The sequence below is a fragment of the Acomys minous genome (assembly GCF_964271855.1).
Source record: "Acomys minous genome assembly, chromosome: 3".
NCBI lineage: Eukaryota > Metazoa > Chordata > Mammalia > Rodentia > Muridae > Acomys > Acomys minous.
Genome location: NC_140485.1, coordinates 79,440,274 through 79,456,813, shown reverse-complemented (window position 1 = coordinate 79,456,813; position 16,540 = coordinate 79,440,274). Strand labels below are relative to the sequence as shown.

The 16,540-nt window shown below is 50.5% G+C and overlaps 1 protein-coding gene across 3 annotated transcripts in view; it reads right to left on the bottom strand.

Moving 5' to 3' along the window:
• Positions 1 to 16,540, bottom strand: part of TRPC4AP (transient receptor potential cation channel subfamily C member 4 associated protein) — a 59,193-nt gene that overhangs the window by 992 nt on the left and 41,661 nt on the right. For 2 of the 3 annotated variants that reach the window (XM_084775675.1, XM_084775677.1), the window contains 10 exons: positions 12,832 to 12,998; positions 9,438 to 9,569; positions 7,977 to 8,035; positions 6,051 to 6,152; positions 4,957 to 5,040; positions 3,920 to 4,010; positions 2,742 to 2,882; positions 2,359 to 2,467; positions 957 to 1,069; positions 43 to 249 (listed from right to left, as the gene is read on the bottom strand). In XM_084775675.1, coding sequence (XP_084631801.1) covers positions 43 to 249; positions 957 to 1,069; positions 2,359 to 2,467; positions 2,742 to 2,882; positions 3,920 to 4,010; positions 4,957 to 5,040; positions 6,051 to 6,152; positions 7,977 to 8,035; positions 9,438 to 9,569; positions 12,832 to 12,998 — 1,205 coding nt within the window. The remainder of the gene's footprint in view (positions 1 to 42; positions 250 to 956; positions 1,070 to 2,358; positions 2,468 to 2,741; positions 2,883 to 3,919; positions 4,011 to 4,956; positions 5,041 to 6,050; positions 6,153 to 7,976; positions 8,036 to 9,437; positions 9,570 to 12,831; positions 12,999 to 16,540) is intronic. The other variant, XM_084775676.1, reaches the window with a different exon arrangement.

The following is a 16,540-nucleotide window of genomic DNA, read 5'->3' as shown; positions in this document are numbered from 1 at the left end:
TGCCACTGTCCTCCCACTGTCACTCGGGGCTGGGGCACTCACATTCTCCAGGCAGGTGCTGTCCTTGTCCTTGTGTAGGTAATGCTGCTGCCAAAAGCGCAGCAGGTTGTGGAAGTTGTTGAGCAGGAAGCCGGGGTATTTCTTGCTGTGCTCCATTCGCTGCAGCAGCCGCAGGTACAGGGGCAGCCGCTCTTTCCGCCGGGCCAGCATCAGGATCACCAGGCTGGTGTTGAGGCAGCTGACGTTCTCCTGCAAGGCCAAAGGCAGCTGGACTGGGTGCATGTCAGCAGCCTCAGGATGCCAGTGAAACTGGACAGCCACTGGGCAGGGAAGAGGCTATCCTGGGCCAACACAGGGGCCTGGCACAGTCACGGGCACGTTCCCGTTCCACCTACCATGATTCACAACAGTAACACTGGTCCTTACTACGGCTCGGTTCAGGGATGACCCTCCATGCCCTGCTGGGCTGGGTGCATAAGCCAGATACAGTCATTCACTTAAGGATTTAGTGCTGCGCTAGGATGGGAGCCTCAGAGGCATCCCTGGCCCCATGCCTTGCAACAAAAGAGCCACAACCAAAGACCCATTAAGCAGAGGTGCTAGTATGACTATCATCTTAGAAAAGATGGTGTGAGGTTGTGGAAGAGAAGGCCGCCGCCACTCAGTCAAGGAGTTGGAACAATCTGAGATCCAGGTCCACAGCCCAGTGTAGTCAGGAGCTGGGGTAGGTAGGGTACAAGGGGAAGGGCACTGGCCTGGAGTCACAAGAGTGCAGTGCCAGTCTTACTTCTGCCCAACTGACCCTGTGACCTCAGGAGACTTGGTATCTGGTCTTAGTCCCCCTGTAGGAAGAGCTATGTTGCTAGAGAGAAGGGGAAACAGACATGCTGGGCTTCCGGAGGGGACAGAGTTTCCAATCTGCCCTCCCTGACTGCTCACTGGCTGGAACAGCTTACCTGGGTTAGTGTCTGTACATGGATGATATTGATGAGACGGAAGAGGAAGGACATCTGCGTGGGCACCTGGGATATGTAGGCAAGCAGGCGGCACTCGGACAGGACCTCGGCCACTATGGAGGAAGGCAGAGGTGTAGCAGCAGTGTGTACAATGGCAGGGCGCCCATGCCACAGGTTAAGTCCACTTCGGTCCTGACTCTGCAGCGGGGCCTCTCTCACCACCAAAACAGCAATTACGATTACTTGCTGCTCTTGCAGAGGCCCACAGTGGTGGCACACAACCACCAGTGGCTCCAGCTCCAGGGTGTGCAATACCTTCTTCCAGCCTCTGCCTAGCCTTGCATCTACATGCGCATACCCACACACCGACACAATTACAAATAAATCTTTAAGAAACACAGCAAGGAGCCAGGAGTGGTGGCGCACGCCTTTAGTCCCAGCACTTGGGACTGTGAATTCGAGGCCAGCCTGGTCTGCAGAGAGAGCACCAGGACAGGCAGGGGAGACACTGCTGCACAAGCATGAGGGACAGAGCTCGGATCACCAGAGCCCTTGTCAAAACCCAGAGCGGGGTCATAGGCAGAACCTAGGCCATCGAGCCTCGCCGGATCCATGAGCTCCAGGGTCAGTGGGAAGCTCTGTCCAAAAATTAAAGGTGGAAAAAGAGACCCTGATATCAACCTCTGGCCTCCACATTTGTGTACACACATATGCACATACCCACACATACATAAACCACACACAAATAGAGAAACAGTGAAATGCAAACCACTTTCCAGAGCTCCTAACGTGACTGGTTTAGCATTAACTCTCACATGTCTGTGTCCACTGCTGCAGTCAGGGTGCAGAGCGCACTGAGCAAATGACCTCCCATACTACTGGAAAGGCACTCAAAATCATGACTAATTCCTGAGACAGACCCTCCAGAGAAGAAACAGGAGGTAAACAGCCTAATTGATGCTTTTTGCTATCAGTGGCAATGATGAGGAACACTGTCCTTTTTTGGAAGTGTTCATAAACTTGTGAGAATCTGCTTGGTGCCACAGACCTCCTGGGGAAAAAAAAAAGAACATATGTACACATATGTGTAGCTACACATAGTTCTGGGTGAGGTCTGACACACCCACCACAGCCACACACTACAGTCCTGGGCAGGAAGACGGAATGAAGGAACACTGCACATCTCAAGCAGCCCATCCAGGAGGTGGCTTTTTCCTTTACTAAGATGTGCAACCTGTTCAATGATCAGTGGAGAAGTCGACACAGCTGAGCAAGGCAGCCAAGACCACCCTGTTGGCCCAAGGCACGCAGATATCTGCGCAAGTAATTCACGAGTTCCCGGCTGGAGGCCAGAGGTCTGGCCATCACACTGCACCTGCTCACCACGGCACCCTGGCCTTACCTTTCATGTCAACCTGGTTTTCAAATCGGTCGAGTGACAGAGTGACACAGCGCACCAGCATGTTGGAGTCCACCAGTGAGCTGTTGATCTGTTTCAGGAACACCTGGAACTGGAGCAGAGGTGGCGCTCACTGCCAGGGGCTGCCGGCCAGCGCCCAGGCTGGGCAGTGGCAGCCAGGGCACCACCGATCTACCCTGGCTCTGCAGACAGGACACAGAGCGCCTGCTCTCCCTGCTGGCCTGCTAAAATGCTGTTAACAGCCAAAGCGCTCATCCCAATGGTCTGGCTTGAGGCCTGACACAGAGTAGGTGTACTGAAAACTGCCCTCCGGATCCCAGAGCCCTCCTACTGTGTGGGCACACCTGAGGGTGGGCAGGCCTTACCTTTGCGTCCGTGTTGATATATTTATTGAATCTCTTGAACGCGTCGACATTGAACTTCATCAGCTCTCCCAGAAGGTCAAAGTAGCTCTGGAGCACATCCCTCGACTTGCACTCGCTGTCCACAATGCAGTATAAGATGTGCTGGGGAAAGCAGGGGACAGGGTGAGGGTGTGCATGGGTCTGCCCCGCACCGTCTGCCCTCAGGCCTGGCTGGAGCTCAGACCACATAACTGCTTCAAGCAAGCATGCAGGGGGATGGACCCTGCAACTCTGCCTAGGTTCTCCTCTGAGGACACTGGTGGCTCCCAGGAAAGAGCCAGGTGGCTGAGCTCAGCAGGAGGCGCTGGGTGGGTGTGCGCTGTTCTCTTACCAAGGCTCACACACAAGGCCTCCGACTTGCTCTGCAGACACCTAAAAGGCCAGAGTTCTCTGCCTCCTGTGGCAGAGCTGCCTGCAGACCTAACAAGGGCTGCTGCCTAGGCACTAGGCCTCTTCAGTAAATCAAGGACAGAGTGTGCATTCTGACCCTATGGGCTAGCTTTGTGTTTATCAACGCAACTGTTTAAAACATATACAATCAACACATGCTTATCAAGAACAATACGACAATTCCCGCAACCCTCTTTGGAGAGCAGGCTGGCCTCCACCTCCCGGGTGCTGGGATTAAAGACGCGCGCCACCACACCCAGCTTCAACTTAACTCCTTAATGATGAAACTGTTTCCAATATTTTCCATTTCTGTTTTCTGTGTTTTCCCCTCACTCCCTGTCTTCACCCCTTCCTTCTTTTCATGGTTGTTTTGTTTTAACAGGGTCTGGCCTTGAGCTTGCACAACCTCTGCCTCTCAGCTCATGTGATCAACTTCCACTGGCTTGGCACTTATTCTCCTTTACAATTCACTGGTCAGTCTCCTGTTTGTAGCATTTAAACACACAAACAAACAAACAAACAAACAAACAAACACAAAAAAAGCCCCAACGTAACTCTGGCCATTTGCTCTCTTCTCAGTTTGCTCGCTCTGGGAACACTAACGTTTAGTCAGTACTGAACGACCCTCAAGCGCAGAGGGCCTGCAGGGAACTGGGTGTTCCAGTCCTGCATGGCTGCCCTGAGTCCCTCAGTCACCCTTCAGTGCCTACAGGCTGGGGAGGGCGGCCAGGCGGCGCCCAGCTCCTCACCTCTAGGAGGCCCCGCTTCAGCAGGAACATCTGGTCCGCGTAGGAGGTGGTCCCTCGGAGGAAGCTTTCCACAGCGCGGGCTTGCCAAAACCTGTGACCAAAAAGTTGACCCTAGGCCAGGTGGCTATGGCTGCCTTCCCCTGGTGCAGGCTCAATTCTCCCAGGGTTGGAGTGGTTTGCAGTCAAGTATCTGACATTTACTGAACATGGTCCTGTCCTGGGCCCCAGACTTAGGTCTTGAGGGCACAGCGGTGAGCAAGAGAGCCACTACCCTCGTATCCACAGCTCTGCAGGGAGCGGTCTTTCGTGGGGCTGCACCAGAGAGGGTTGGTATGGCATAGTTAGTGGCATCTGGGCTCAAAGAGTGACCTCTAGTAAGCTCCGTGAGGAAACTCTAGGCTTGCCACTCTCAGAAGACCGGAAGGACATGGACGGGAGGCAGGGGTGTGTGGAGAAGCCCTTGAGCTCATGTGCACTGAGCTGGTCAAGAGACTCGACTAGACCCCGAGCGGCCCAGAGGCTCAGCTGTGACCCCAGGGTCAGCCTGAGGGGCCCTGTGGGGACATAGCTTTGTGTCCAGGCCTGCTGAAACGTTCTTGTCTGCAACCTTCACAACTTCCCCCCCACCCCACACTCTGAGGTGGCCAGGGACTCTGCAGCAGCCCCCTCCTCAGTGTCGAAGCCACCTAGCAGATGGCTCCTGGGGTGGTTTCTAGCTCTATTTCTTCCCATGCTGCATGGAAGCAGGTCTCTTGCTTATTTCCCATGACCCCTGATAATGTCACATGGCAAAGCCTGGATCCCATCTGTGCCCCACCTCTCTAGGGCCAGCTTGATGAATGCTCAGTCACCTCCTGGCATAGTCTGCTAGTGTGACAAGGGTACATACACTTAGCAGCTGAGTTCCATGTAGCCAGTGGCAGTGAGACCACCTCCCCCGACAGTGACTACTTTTAAGGAATGTGTTCTGCAGACTAAGCTATCGGGAAGCTCCTGGACCCTACGCCCCTCAGGAACGCAGCTGTCCACAGGCTCACCTGAAAGAAGACTCTGCCGGCTCCTTCTTCATGGCCTGCAGCAGCCGGGTCAGTAAGCCCCTCTTGCCGTCACACACCAAACTCCTGAAACCAAAGAGGCAGAGCCCTGGTGACACATCTGACGGCTGACGGGGGCCATCGAGCTAGGCTCCTAGGCTGCTGCCGATGGACAAAAGACAGGCCATGTCTCTGAGTCTGCAAGGATGCTCGCTTGCTCCACCTTGTGCCAGGACACGAGAGATGAGCAGCCATCGATGCAATGATCAAATGCATTTCTACTGCATCTTAGGCCAGCTTTCCCTCCTCGGGCCAGTTGGCAAGAGGGAGGCACATCCAGGGCCGGATGGGGCTCAGAACTGCCAGGGGGGCCATTTGTATCACAAGTGGGTTTAATCCAGGCCACAGCAAATATACCAGATGGAACAACGTCTGTGCCAAGAGGGCAGGGCCCAGAGCTCTTTCTCCTGCCCCAGGGCTAGTTCCAGCTAGCTGTGGGCTTCCAGGCCTCAGCTTCCTATCTATGAGGCAAAGGCAGTAGGCAAGGAACTGACTAGGCCTGTCATGGTGGCAGGTATCTGGGCCCTTAACTCTCTTCTTCACACAGCAGCTCCATGTCCATCCCCTGTAGACACTGGGGCGGCACTGTGTCAATCTTATCAGGAAGAAGTTGGGGGTACGGTTCTGGTTGCTGGAGAAGGTCCACACTTCACAAGCTCCCATGAGCCTGGCATGCCACTGTGTTGTTCTCAAAGATGAGGCAGGAGGCAGACACAGGCCAGGGGTGAAGGGTGTGCTTCTGCCTGCCCTGCCTGGCACAGCGGCCCCTGGGCAGGAAATGAGGATAACAACAAAGGGGTCCAGCTGACCTTTGGCAGGGGACCGCTTGAAACCTCTGTCATCTACATATAGAGAGGAAGATGACGATGGCACTGCCTTTTGAGGGTTGCTGTGACATTCAGTTAGGAAATGCAGGAGATGTGACTATCTAGCAAAGCCGGTGGGGCATGGCAGCTACACTGGAGAAAGGGCAGTATGCACAACTGTGTGTGCCCTCCTGTGAGACCTGTAGCCACAGCTGTCCCCACCAGGATCACCTGTCTGTGTTGAGGACAGCTTCCACCTCAGGGATGTTGGCTTTCAGAGAGATGGCACTGAGTTCATTTAGCTCCTGATTGTTGAGCAGCAGGTACTTGTTCCTGAAACAAATAGGTTCAAAGGGTGAAGGGCAGGACTGGGCTGCTGAGCAGCTCTGTAGCAGGGCAGAGGTACTGTCTCTGCTCACCCCTGTGGGGAGGAGCAGCTGAGAAGCCACCAGCACGTCTATGTCTGCTTGTCACTCACTAATAAGTCCTTCCTTGGCATCTCCAGGTCTCTGTGTTGCGCACTGCGCATTCCTATATGACTTGTCAAAGTCACAGCAGCAGAGGCCTGACAACTATGACATCACCCCTCCTCTTCCATGAGGCTTGTCATTATGGGTCTGTGCAGCACAGAAGCAGCTCCTCAGCTGTTTCCCACAGGAAGGTCCTCACACAGCTCCTTGAGTGGTTTTCAGAACATTATTGAAAAGGCTCCCCCTAATTCTCACACTTCAGCTGTGTGACACCTGGGAGTGTCATGACTCAGGCCCTGGGCAGCCAGGCCAGCTCTGCAGCCACAGCAAACTGAGCAGCTCACACCCATCACAGCGTCTGGGCACTCTGGTGTTCCTGACCACGTCATGTCCTTCCTGCAGGCGTCTCCACGCGATGGGCCTCCGGGCTAACACCGTTCACGCTGCCTTTTCATCCTCTTTAGGCCTCTGCTCACACACTGCTTCTGCTGAAAGGAGCAGCTGAGCACTGGCCAGCCGATCAGAAAAGCTGCCAGCTGTCTGTCACAGAACTGAGCTCTTTTTTTTCCCCAAATACTACGCCCATTTGTCATCAGGCATTCTTTTACTGATGACCTTCTCTAACGGTAAACTTCCTTCCCAATGTGCCCTCCGTGACAGCAGGGGCCACAGTATTTCCATTGGGCCATGCAGACAGAAGTGCTGATGAAAGCTAGGACCAGGGACATACACACAGCCACACACAAACCCAAAGATGAAAAGAAAATCAATTCTGTCACCTACAGGTGCCTTCAGCCATAGTCTTGCTCACAAGAGAGAATCACAAGAGAGATGGAGGCCCCTAGGCTACACTGAACTCAGGCATGTTCTATTAGCTCGTACAATGTTCCGAAAATTTAAATCAACATTTAAAAATCAGGTTAACCCCTAGAACTGTGAGGAAACCAGAAGGACAAGCTCCCTGATGGCTAAGCCCTCCTCTAAGCCTGAGCTTCTGCCTTCCTTTGAGGCATAAAAAAAAGGAAAAGCAAGCGAACAAGCCATGTACTAGAGTGTCCACGTCTTTGTGCACACACAGTAGGCCACTGAGGTCCTTACCCTAATGCTGAGGTCAAGAATCACCTGTCCTTCTCTCTCCCTGCATTGTTTCCTTTATAGTAAATAACCATTTTCTTGTACATTCTCCACTAAGAGATTAAACATTAAAAATCAGAGAGTAAGCTGGGCATGAGTGCCCGCCTTTAATCCCAGCACTCGGGAGGCGGAGACAGGCGGATCACTGTGAGTTCAAGGCCAGTTGGTCTACAAACAAGTCCAGGATGGCCAAGAAAAGAGAGAAACCCTATCTCGAAAAATCAAAAATAAAAATAAATTAAATAAATAAATAAAAATCAGAGAGTAGACTATCTCAAAAAATGCGGTGGGGGTGCGTGCAACACATTTCTTTGTGGAGGTGGGAGCCTCCATGTTTCTAGTCAAGGGCTCTCTGAGGCTCAGAGGAGAATATGTTGCTCCATGGGCAACAAGGGGCAGCCACTTGTTCAGGGCTTCTGTCCAAGTGCAGGGAAAGCCCACACTTAGATGGAAAAAAGGGGGGGCAGTGGGAGGTCCCCACGAGCCCCTACAGACGCCTCCAGAGTCAGAGCAGAGAGAAGAGGGGAGACGCCTGCAGGGCACACATACTTACTCATGGTGGTCACTGAAACTCTGGAGAAGTCTCAAAAACTGGATTTTCAAGGTGATGTCCTATAACACACAATAAAGCTACGTTAGTCAGGATACTTCTAAATAAAACAAGGCTGGGCTCCGGTGGCAGCCCTGTCTTTGCTACACTGCTTGTTTTGAGTGCCTGCTGGAAAGTCAGACCTTCACAGCTGGCAGTGTCAAGGTAAACTACTGTAGGGCTCCTCAGCTAACAGCATCCCAGCATATGGGATTTTAGAGAAAGCACACGTTCCTTTATATGTGAGGCTAGCTTAGAAGCTAGAAAGGGAACCCGGAGAGATCGGAACAGCCTGGTCCAGAGAGCCAGGCAGAGGTGCTCTGGAGCTGAGGGAGTGTGCGGCTCAGGTGAGAGGCCTAGTCAAACATGGCTATGCCGTCTATGTCTTGCGGTGACCAGAAAGAGCCAATCTGTGAACCAGAGAGCTGGGTGAGGAGCCAGGACTGCTGAGCTTGGCTAGCTGGAGCCTCCCAGGAGAAGTAAGAGATCCTAACAGAGTGGCAGGGCCACGTGTGGTGGCGCAAATCATTAATCCCAACACTTGGGAGGCAGAGGCAGGCAGATCACTAAGTTCGAGGCCAGCCTGGTCTACAAAGAGAGTTCCAGGACAGCCAGAACTATTACATAGAGAAACACTTTCTTTGGGGGGGGGACCGGGGGGGGGGGACGGGACCCTAAAACAAAAACAAACAAACAAAAACAAACCCGGCTCCTCCTAAAGCACGAGCAAAACAGTGTCCAGGGCAGTGGCTGCACAGGTCACCAGGATCACCACCTCCCAAACATCACAAAATGAGGGACATGCCACCCTGAGGGGGGACGACCCAAACACAAGCTGCGGATAGGACATAAGCATTTCCAAGGGACCATACGAAAGCAGATGACAAACCATTAATGAGATAAATTGCAAAAGAAAAAAACAGAAGATGCAGTATGTTTACACAATGAACAAAGACCAAGTGCTTTCTGATAGAGCCAGGCGTGTTATCTAGAAATATAAACTACACTCAGACAAGGCTAAAGAGAATGACAAAGTAAGAGGCAAGGCACTAGGAAAGTTCCAAAATGCAGGTTCAGGAACCCACGGTGCCAGGTCCTGCTGGCACTCAGGACTTCAGTGTCAGGGGTGTGGGAAGGCCGTGCTGTGAGGACAACAGGCATGTGACCCCCCTTGACCCTCCTAGTCCAGGAAAACAGGCTCAGAGACTCAGTGACTCAGTCAAGTTCTCCTGAAAAGGTGGGTGGCACAGAGGACTTCCCAGTCTCATTCAACACCCTACCTGGGTGCTGAGATTCAGGTAGAGCTTGAGAAACTTCGTTTCTGCTCTCTTCTCCAAGAAGGAGCCCCTCAGGGTCAGCAGCAGCTCTTAAAACGACTAACTTTAGCAGTTAGCACCCTGCACATTCCCAGGCTCCCCTGCTTACCGGGCTGCAGTCACAGTTCTGGTTGTGACCATGGAGGACAAGGGCAGACGCTGAATGCTTCCTCCAAATGAGTTTGTCAAACAAATTATTGAGTCCTGGGATCAACTTGAACTCGGCAATCATCCTGTGAACCTGTGTAGGTGGAGTGGGAAGGGGGAAACACTGAGGCCAATGTGCACACAACATCAGTACAGCCATCTTCAGGGTGAAGAATGCAATTGCCAGGGAGTGTTGCCATTTAAAGACAGCCTCCACACATCCTCTACCCTGGCTACACAGAAAAACATCCTTAAGACAGTGTGTGTGTGTGTGTGTGTGTGTGTGTGTGTGTGTGTGTGTGTGTGCGCGTGCGAAGTGTCATAGGCTGACCTGCAACTATGAGGAGTGAGCCATTCTACTTGGCTTTAAAAAATGTTTTTAAGAACTAGAAAGAAGGCTCAGTCAAAAGCCGTGAGTAAAAGCCCTGGCTGCTCTTCCTTAGGACCTGGGGTTGACTCTATCTACACGGCTGTTTACAACCTTCTGTAACTCCAGCCCCAAGGGATCCATCACGTTCTCCTGGCATTTGAAGGCACAAAACACACATGGTGTATAGACACACAGTCAGGGAAAACACCCATACACAAAAAAAAGAGAGAGAGAGAGAGAGAGAGAGAGGGAGGGAGGACGGGAGGGGAAGAGAGAGAGAGAGAGAGAGAGAGAGAGAGAGAGACAGAGACAGAGACAGAGACAGAGACAGAGAGAAGAAAGGAAGGAAGGAGGGGGAGAGGGGGGAAATGCTCTTTAGTGTGTGTGTGTGTTTTGCTTACATATATGTTTGTGCATCTCACATGTGCCTAGTGCTCATGAAGAGAGTGTCAGATCCCTTGAAACTGGATTTACAGACAGGTGTGAGCTGCTCTGTGTGTGCTAGAAATCAAAGCTGGGTCCTCTGGAAGAGCAGCCACACTTATACACTGAGCCATCTCTCCAACCCTAAGAAAATCACAGGAAAGTTTCAACCTGACAATATGAAGAGAAATTCATATTGCAAACAATCTTTTGCTTTTTCAGCTGGGCAGAGGAGAAGAAAGTTGTATCTGACGTTGGCATCTGTAAGTGTGTGACACTTCACAGAGGGTGCTGCCACTTCAGGAGGCTCTCAAAACCGGGAGGAAGGATCTAGTGGGGGACGCGGGTCACAGGGGGTAGGTCCCCTCCTTGTCTGTTTCTCTGCCCCTGGCTGTCAAATGGGGACTGCTCTGTTCCACTACTCTTCTGGACACAAGGACTGACACCCCTAAAACTGAGCCCAAACCAATCTCCCTCCTTCAGACGCTTTTCACAGTGACACAGAAGCTCGAGAAAGAACGCAGGTGCTAGAGATCCAGGGTCACTGCTTTGGCCAAGTCAGACCACGGGGTTCCTAGGCCTCTGGAACTTGTTTGCCGGAGAATGTTGGGAGCTTGGTGGTGGCGGTGGGGTGGATATGCAGAGAGGAGGAGACCCAGGGGAGACCAAGCAGAGCTGAACAGAAGATTCTTGTGGGAGCTCAAAAGACCAGAGTACCACAGAAGAGCAGACCAAAAAGACTGCTCGTGAGATGCCAACGGGAACAGGCTCTAGGGGACATTCCCAATACATACTGGCAAATAAGTCGTTTCTGCTTTGCCTGAAGCTTTGTGGGAGGCTGAGTTTAAAGGTGATAGATCAAGGAGCAAATGTTAAGACTTCATAGCGTTCGGGCTGCCGCATGGCTACAGTGGGCTGCTTACAGCCGATTTTAGTGAAAACTGGGAGCAAAAAGCAGAGAGTTAAAGAGTGAAGTGGGCTAGGCAGGAAAAGGAGTTGGAAGTTGTGGATAGAGAGGATGTGGCTGAAAAAGAGATCAGAGCATTGAAAAGGAGGCAAGCACACTGCAGAGGACAGGAAACATAACAGAAGTGCCTAATGGGCATCTCCACAGCTAGGCAGCCCCGGCCATGCCAGGCTCATCTGAAGCCCAGACTGGCTCTGAAGTTGGGATCTTCATGCCTTGAGTGCTAGGATTACAGGTTTACAGCACTATGCCCAGCTCACTGACACTGGCCTTGAGGGCATCCACAATGCAGGAGTTATGGAATTACTGAGATCTCAAGGAAGGCCTGGAGACAGGGTGCTGTGAGTGTAGTATCAGAGTCCCACAGGGCACCTCTGAGGGTGAGCATGAGCCCACGTGGGGCGGAAAGCCCAGGATGCACCTACAGCAGCTACAGAAGAGAGCTGCAGGCAGCATCTACAGTCTGTCAGGGAGAACTGCCATAAAGGCTGCAATGACAAGGTTACAGGGCAAGGCTCCTGAGCACTGCAGCTCACCTCAAGACACCAGACCCCTGCCCTAGACACAGGCTCGCCCAGCCCTGCTCTACGGCTCCGGGTTAATGGTTTCTCTGCTAAGTGTTGGTCTCATGTTTATCTAGCCCTTCCTTGCTAGTTACCAGAGGACCTGAGTTTGGCTCCCAACAGCCATGTGAGGTGGCTCACAACTCCAGCTCTGGGGGTCTGGTGTCCTCTTCTGGCCTCCATGGACACCCATGTATATAAGTGAGCATGTATGCACACATGCGCACACACACAATCATGCACTTGTGCACATACATGTACACAGCACACATGCATATACACATGCACACAATTTTCTCAGGTGTCTGGTCATCAACGCAAAAGTCTGGCTAATTCAGCATCACTTTGGTGACTTGGGTAACTGGTACTACCTGCAGAAGGAGGGTAGTTTGGCAGTATCCCCCAAATTTACAAATCCACATTCTCTGGCCAACAGATAGACTCTTACACATGATAAATGACATATTTACAGCACCAGTGCTGGAAGTATCATTTATAATACCCAAAGCAGACAAAATTTACACTTCTATGAATGAATATTAAACAAATAATGAGGTATTCAAATGACAGATAAAAAACAGGAGTGGGGAGGCCAGGCAATGGTGGTGCCTCTCAGCACTCGGGAGGCAGAGGTAGGTAGATCGCTGTGAGTTTGAGGCCAGCCTGGTCTGCAAAGCAAGTCTAGGACAGCCAAGGCTACACAGAGAAATCTTGTCTAAAAACAAAAACAAAAACAAAAACAATAACAAAAACAAAAACAAAAAAACCAGGAATGGAAAAGAAAGAATTGAAGCCTTTCACATGGAGTGAGTGAATAATCACTGAAACACACGAGAGGAAGAGTGTTGCATTCAACTGAGTGCTTAAAAAGTACGCTTGCTTCTGTTAGTACAAAAGAATGTGCATCAGCTAACTTCCGTACTGAGAAGGCCAACGCCCACTGACGTTGCTGGGAGGAGGCGGGTGCCCCTGGCCCCCACAGGCTGTGCGGCACCTGCTCGGTGTCCCACCCTGAGGCCGGGGAGGAACGCACCTGGTTTCGCTGGCGCCCCATGAGCAGCACGCAGAGGACATAAAGCACTTCCAGTTTGTACATAATCTCGTGCATGATCTTCATTGACTGAGGCAGCTGGGTCCTGGCTGAGGGCTGTGGCAGCCCGCTCTCCTCCGCAGCGCCTAGAGGAGGGAACACAGTGGAGGCTGGCACAGCCCCAGTACGATGGGTGAAGCACAGCTCCCGAGGCAGCCCGCTCTACCCGCCAGCCTGCTGCGAAGAGACTGGAGTTAAAGAGCCATCGGACCTGACTCAAGCCCTCATTAGACATTTTAAAAGCCACGAAATCTCACACCCTCAAGAGCAACAGCAACTTAGACACCGAGGAGAGGGCCTCTGCAGCGCCACACTTCCCAACGTCAAGTGCAGCATTCTGACACAGCCAACAGTCACTTCCCCTTGTACTTGTTACCAACTGGCAGACAGATGTCTACAGCAATTTGTGGAGCCCACTCTTCAGGACTTCAATGACCAAGTGTTTGGTGCGGCCCATACACTGCTGACCGCACGAGGGAGCCCTTTAAGTAATCCCTCCCTCACTCATCACCCACTCAACAAGAGCCCAGCACTGGAGTCTTAGGAGAGCTCTGAAAACAAGTGATGCAGGACAGTGACAAGCAGCAGTGTGGCTCCGCCCCAGTACGATGCAGATGCTGAGCCAGACTGCTGGGTTAACCTGCATCACTGGTGTGTGGGGCTGGGAAGCAGGGAGACTTCTCTGTGTTTGCTATACATTCTCATTGGGAGGCAGCGGCAATGCCAGTAACACCAGCTACTAATGTTACAAGAATGCAAAGAATTATCACATAGAAGGTGTTTACAATGATGCCTGGCACAATCGAGCAACATGCAAGGATGTTAAACGGTATTTTTTTAAAATGGAACTCTTCTGCTAATGCGTGCATGCTGTAATTTCTAGTAATTTAGAAATTAAAGACGTTAATAAATAAAAACAAATTGTATCAGCCAGGCACAGTGGCGCACACCTTTAATCCCCAGCACTAAGGAGGCAGAGGCAGACGGATCTTTGTGAGTTCAAGGCCAGCCTGGTTTACAGAGCAAGTTCTAGGACAGCCAGGCTACACAAAGAAACCCTGTCTCAAAAAAACCAAAACAAGTATACTGTACCTATTAATGGAGGGCATTTATAATGTTTTGATAGACATGTAACATACATTGTTTAATGATTTGCTCAAAGTTAAACATCTTTTCAAACACCTGAAATTCTTTAAGTTTTTTTTAGATCTATAGTAATATAGTATCTATAAGAACAGGGCAATAACTCACTGGTACTTTTTACATTTTTGGTTGTGAGCCTAGCCTTTAACAGCTGAGCCATCTCTCCAGCCCCCTGCACTGGAGCTTTTTATTTTTATTTTATCTATTTACTTATTTGAGCAAAAGTCTCACTCTGCAGGCCTGGCTAGCCTGGAGCTTGCTATGTAGACCCTGAGCTCAGCCGTGTACCCAGCGCTGCCTCCCACACGCTGCGACTGCACCGGCGAGCACCACCTTCCGTCACTCAGCAGACTACAAGTCCTTATTTCCACCTGGCTGCACAGGCTTTTCCTTCAGCTTGTGTGCTCTTCCTGGTCACCCACGTGGCAGTAGGCAAAGCTTAAGGAAATATACACCATAAAAAACAAAAACAAAAGCCTGGGGCTGGAGAGATGGCTTCCAGAGGTCAATTCCCAGAAACCACATGGTGGCTCACAACCATCTATATTTGTATCTGATGCCCTCTTCTGGCCTGCAAGTGCACATGCAGATAGAGCACTCATGCATAAAATAAATAAATCTTTTTTAAAAAAGAAAAAAAAAAGCCTAAGTGAGAAAATGTTATCCATTTAGTGTACTTTTCTACACATAGGAGCAAAACTCAGGGTCACTCCATCCCCACAGGTGCCTAGAACAGCACAAGAGTCCAGCAGTCTGAGGTGACTGGGGAGTAACACAGAGCCTGCCTTGGCCACACCCTTGAGCCTTGAACACTATTTTTACCTGGTTCTGTAGGGCTCTGGGGGGGGGGGGGCTGAAGACGACGTGGCTGAGGGAGGAGGAGGAGGTAGAGTGGTGCACACAATGCCACAATGCCAGAAGTCATGAGTATCCACGTGTGGGAGCAGCGAGGGGGAACACATGGGCAGCCCACATAAACACAGAAAGAAGTGTGTGGGGGGGGGCAGTGAGTATGACTGTTACCTCATATTTTGATTTACATTTTTAATGGCTAAGGCTGTTGAGTGGCTTTTCATGTGTGCTCGGCCATTTTTCCTGTTTGGAAAAAATGTCTATTTGGATCCCTGTCTGCATTTTGAAATGAGTTTTATTATTTATGTGTGTGTGCTCTTTATGTTTTGTTTTTTAAATTCATGTGCACGTTCATGTCTGTGTGAGTGTATGTGGCTGCTGGACCCCTGGGAATCAAATTCAGGTCTCCTAAAAGAGTAATAAGCAGTGTTCTTAACTGCTGAGCCATTTTTTCAGCCCCATGTCATTTGTTTATTTAACTCCTTGGTCAGTACTGGGCACCACACAGGGTTCCACACGTCCGAGGTAGACGACATCCTTAGGCTTCTCTATGCATTCTGCGTTCTGTATTAAAGTCCCTTATTACAGACATGGTTGCAAAACCATTCTGATCTGTGAGTTGGTCTTTTCAGTTTCCTGTGATGTTTGTAAGACTTTTATGAAGTTTAATTTATCTATGACTAGCCTGCTCGCTGTGCTTCAGCGTCTGTGAAACCACCATGAAGTCGAGTCAGGCCTCCTTGTAAGTATTTGTAGGCTGTTACTATGCAGGCTGCACTTCCTATGCTTCCCACAGACACCCACATGCCTGTCTGGAGCCTAACACTGATGTCAGAGACGTGAAAACTGTCTCCAGGGTCCCTCAGGGCAACCGCATAGTAACAGGCTACAAACACTTCCAAGGAGGTCACTATGTGCAGCCCTTGCCACCAGGCTCCTGTGAAGGAAGGAACCTGGCCCACTTAAATGATGGTAGAAGGCATTTTTAAAAAAAATATCGTTTTATTTATATTCAAAAGATATTAGTCTTGAATTTCTTTTCTTGTGATCTTTTTGTCTAGTTTTGGTATAAGGGTAAAACTTATCTCAAAGAATGAGTTGAGAAGTGTTTGCTTTATGGAAGGGCTTATGAATTTCAGTGTGAACTTTTCTTTAAGTGTTTGGTAGAAATCACCAGTGAAACTACATAGTATAGGGCTCTATTTATTTATTTATTTATTTATTTATTTATTTATTTATTTTTGGTTTTTCGAGACAAGGTTTCTCTGTGTAGCCTTGGCTGTCCTAGACTCACTTTGTAGACTAGGCTGGCCTCGAACTCACAGGGATCCACGTGCCTCTGCCTCCCGAGTGCTGGGATTAAAGGCGTGCGCCACCACTGCCCGGCTTAGGGCTCTTATTTAGAGCAGCTTTTGCATCCTTATTCAATCTCTTTATTTATTATGCAAATTCAAATATTTTTACTTCTTTTTATGAGGCAAAGGGAGACTTATTAAGTAAGGTTTCAATGGTGTCCTGGTGTAGGACTACCTTAAAGAAAATTCTACTGTAAGCAACTTACTTCTCCACAGAAAAGAGATCAACGATGTCTCCAAGGGGCCCAGAAAAACCCCACCACTCAGGGACCCATAGAGAGTACTTTGATTGGGGCTGGAGA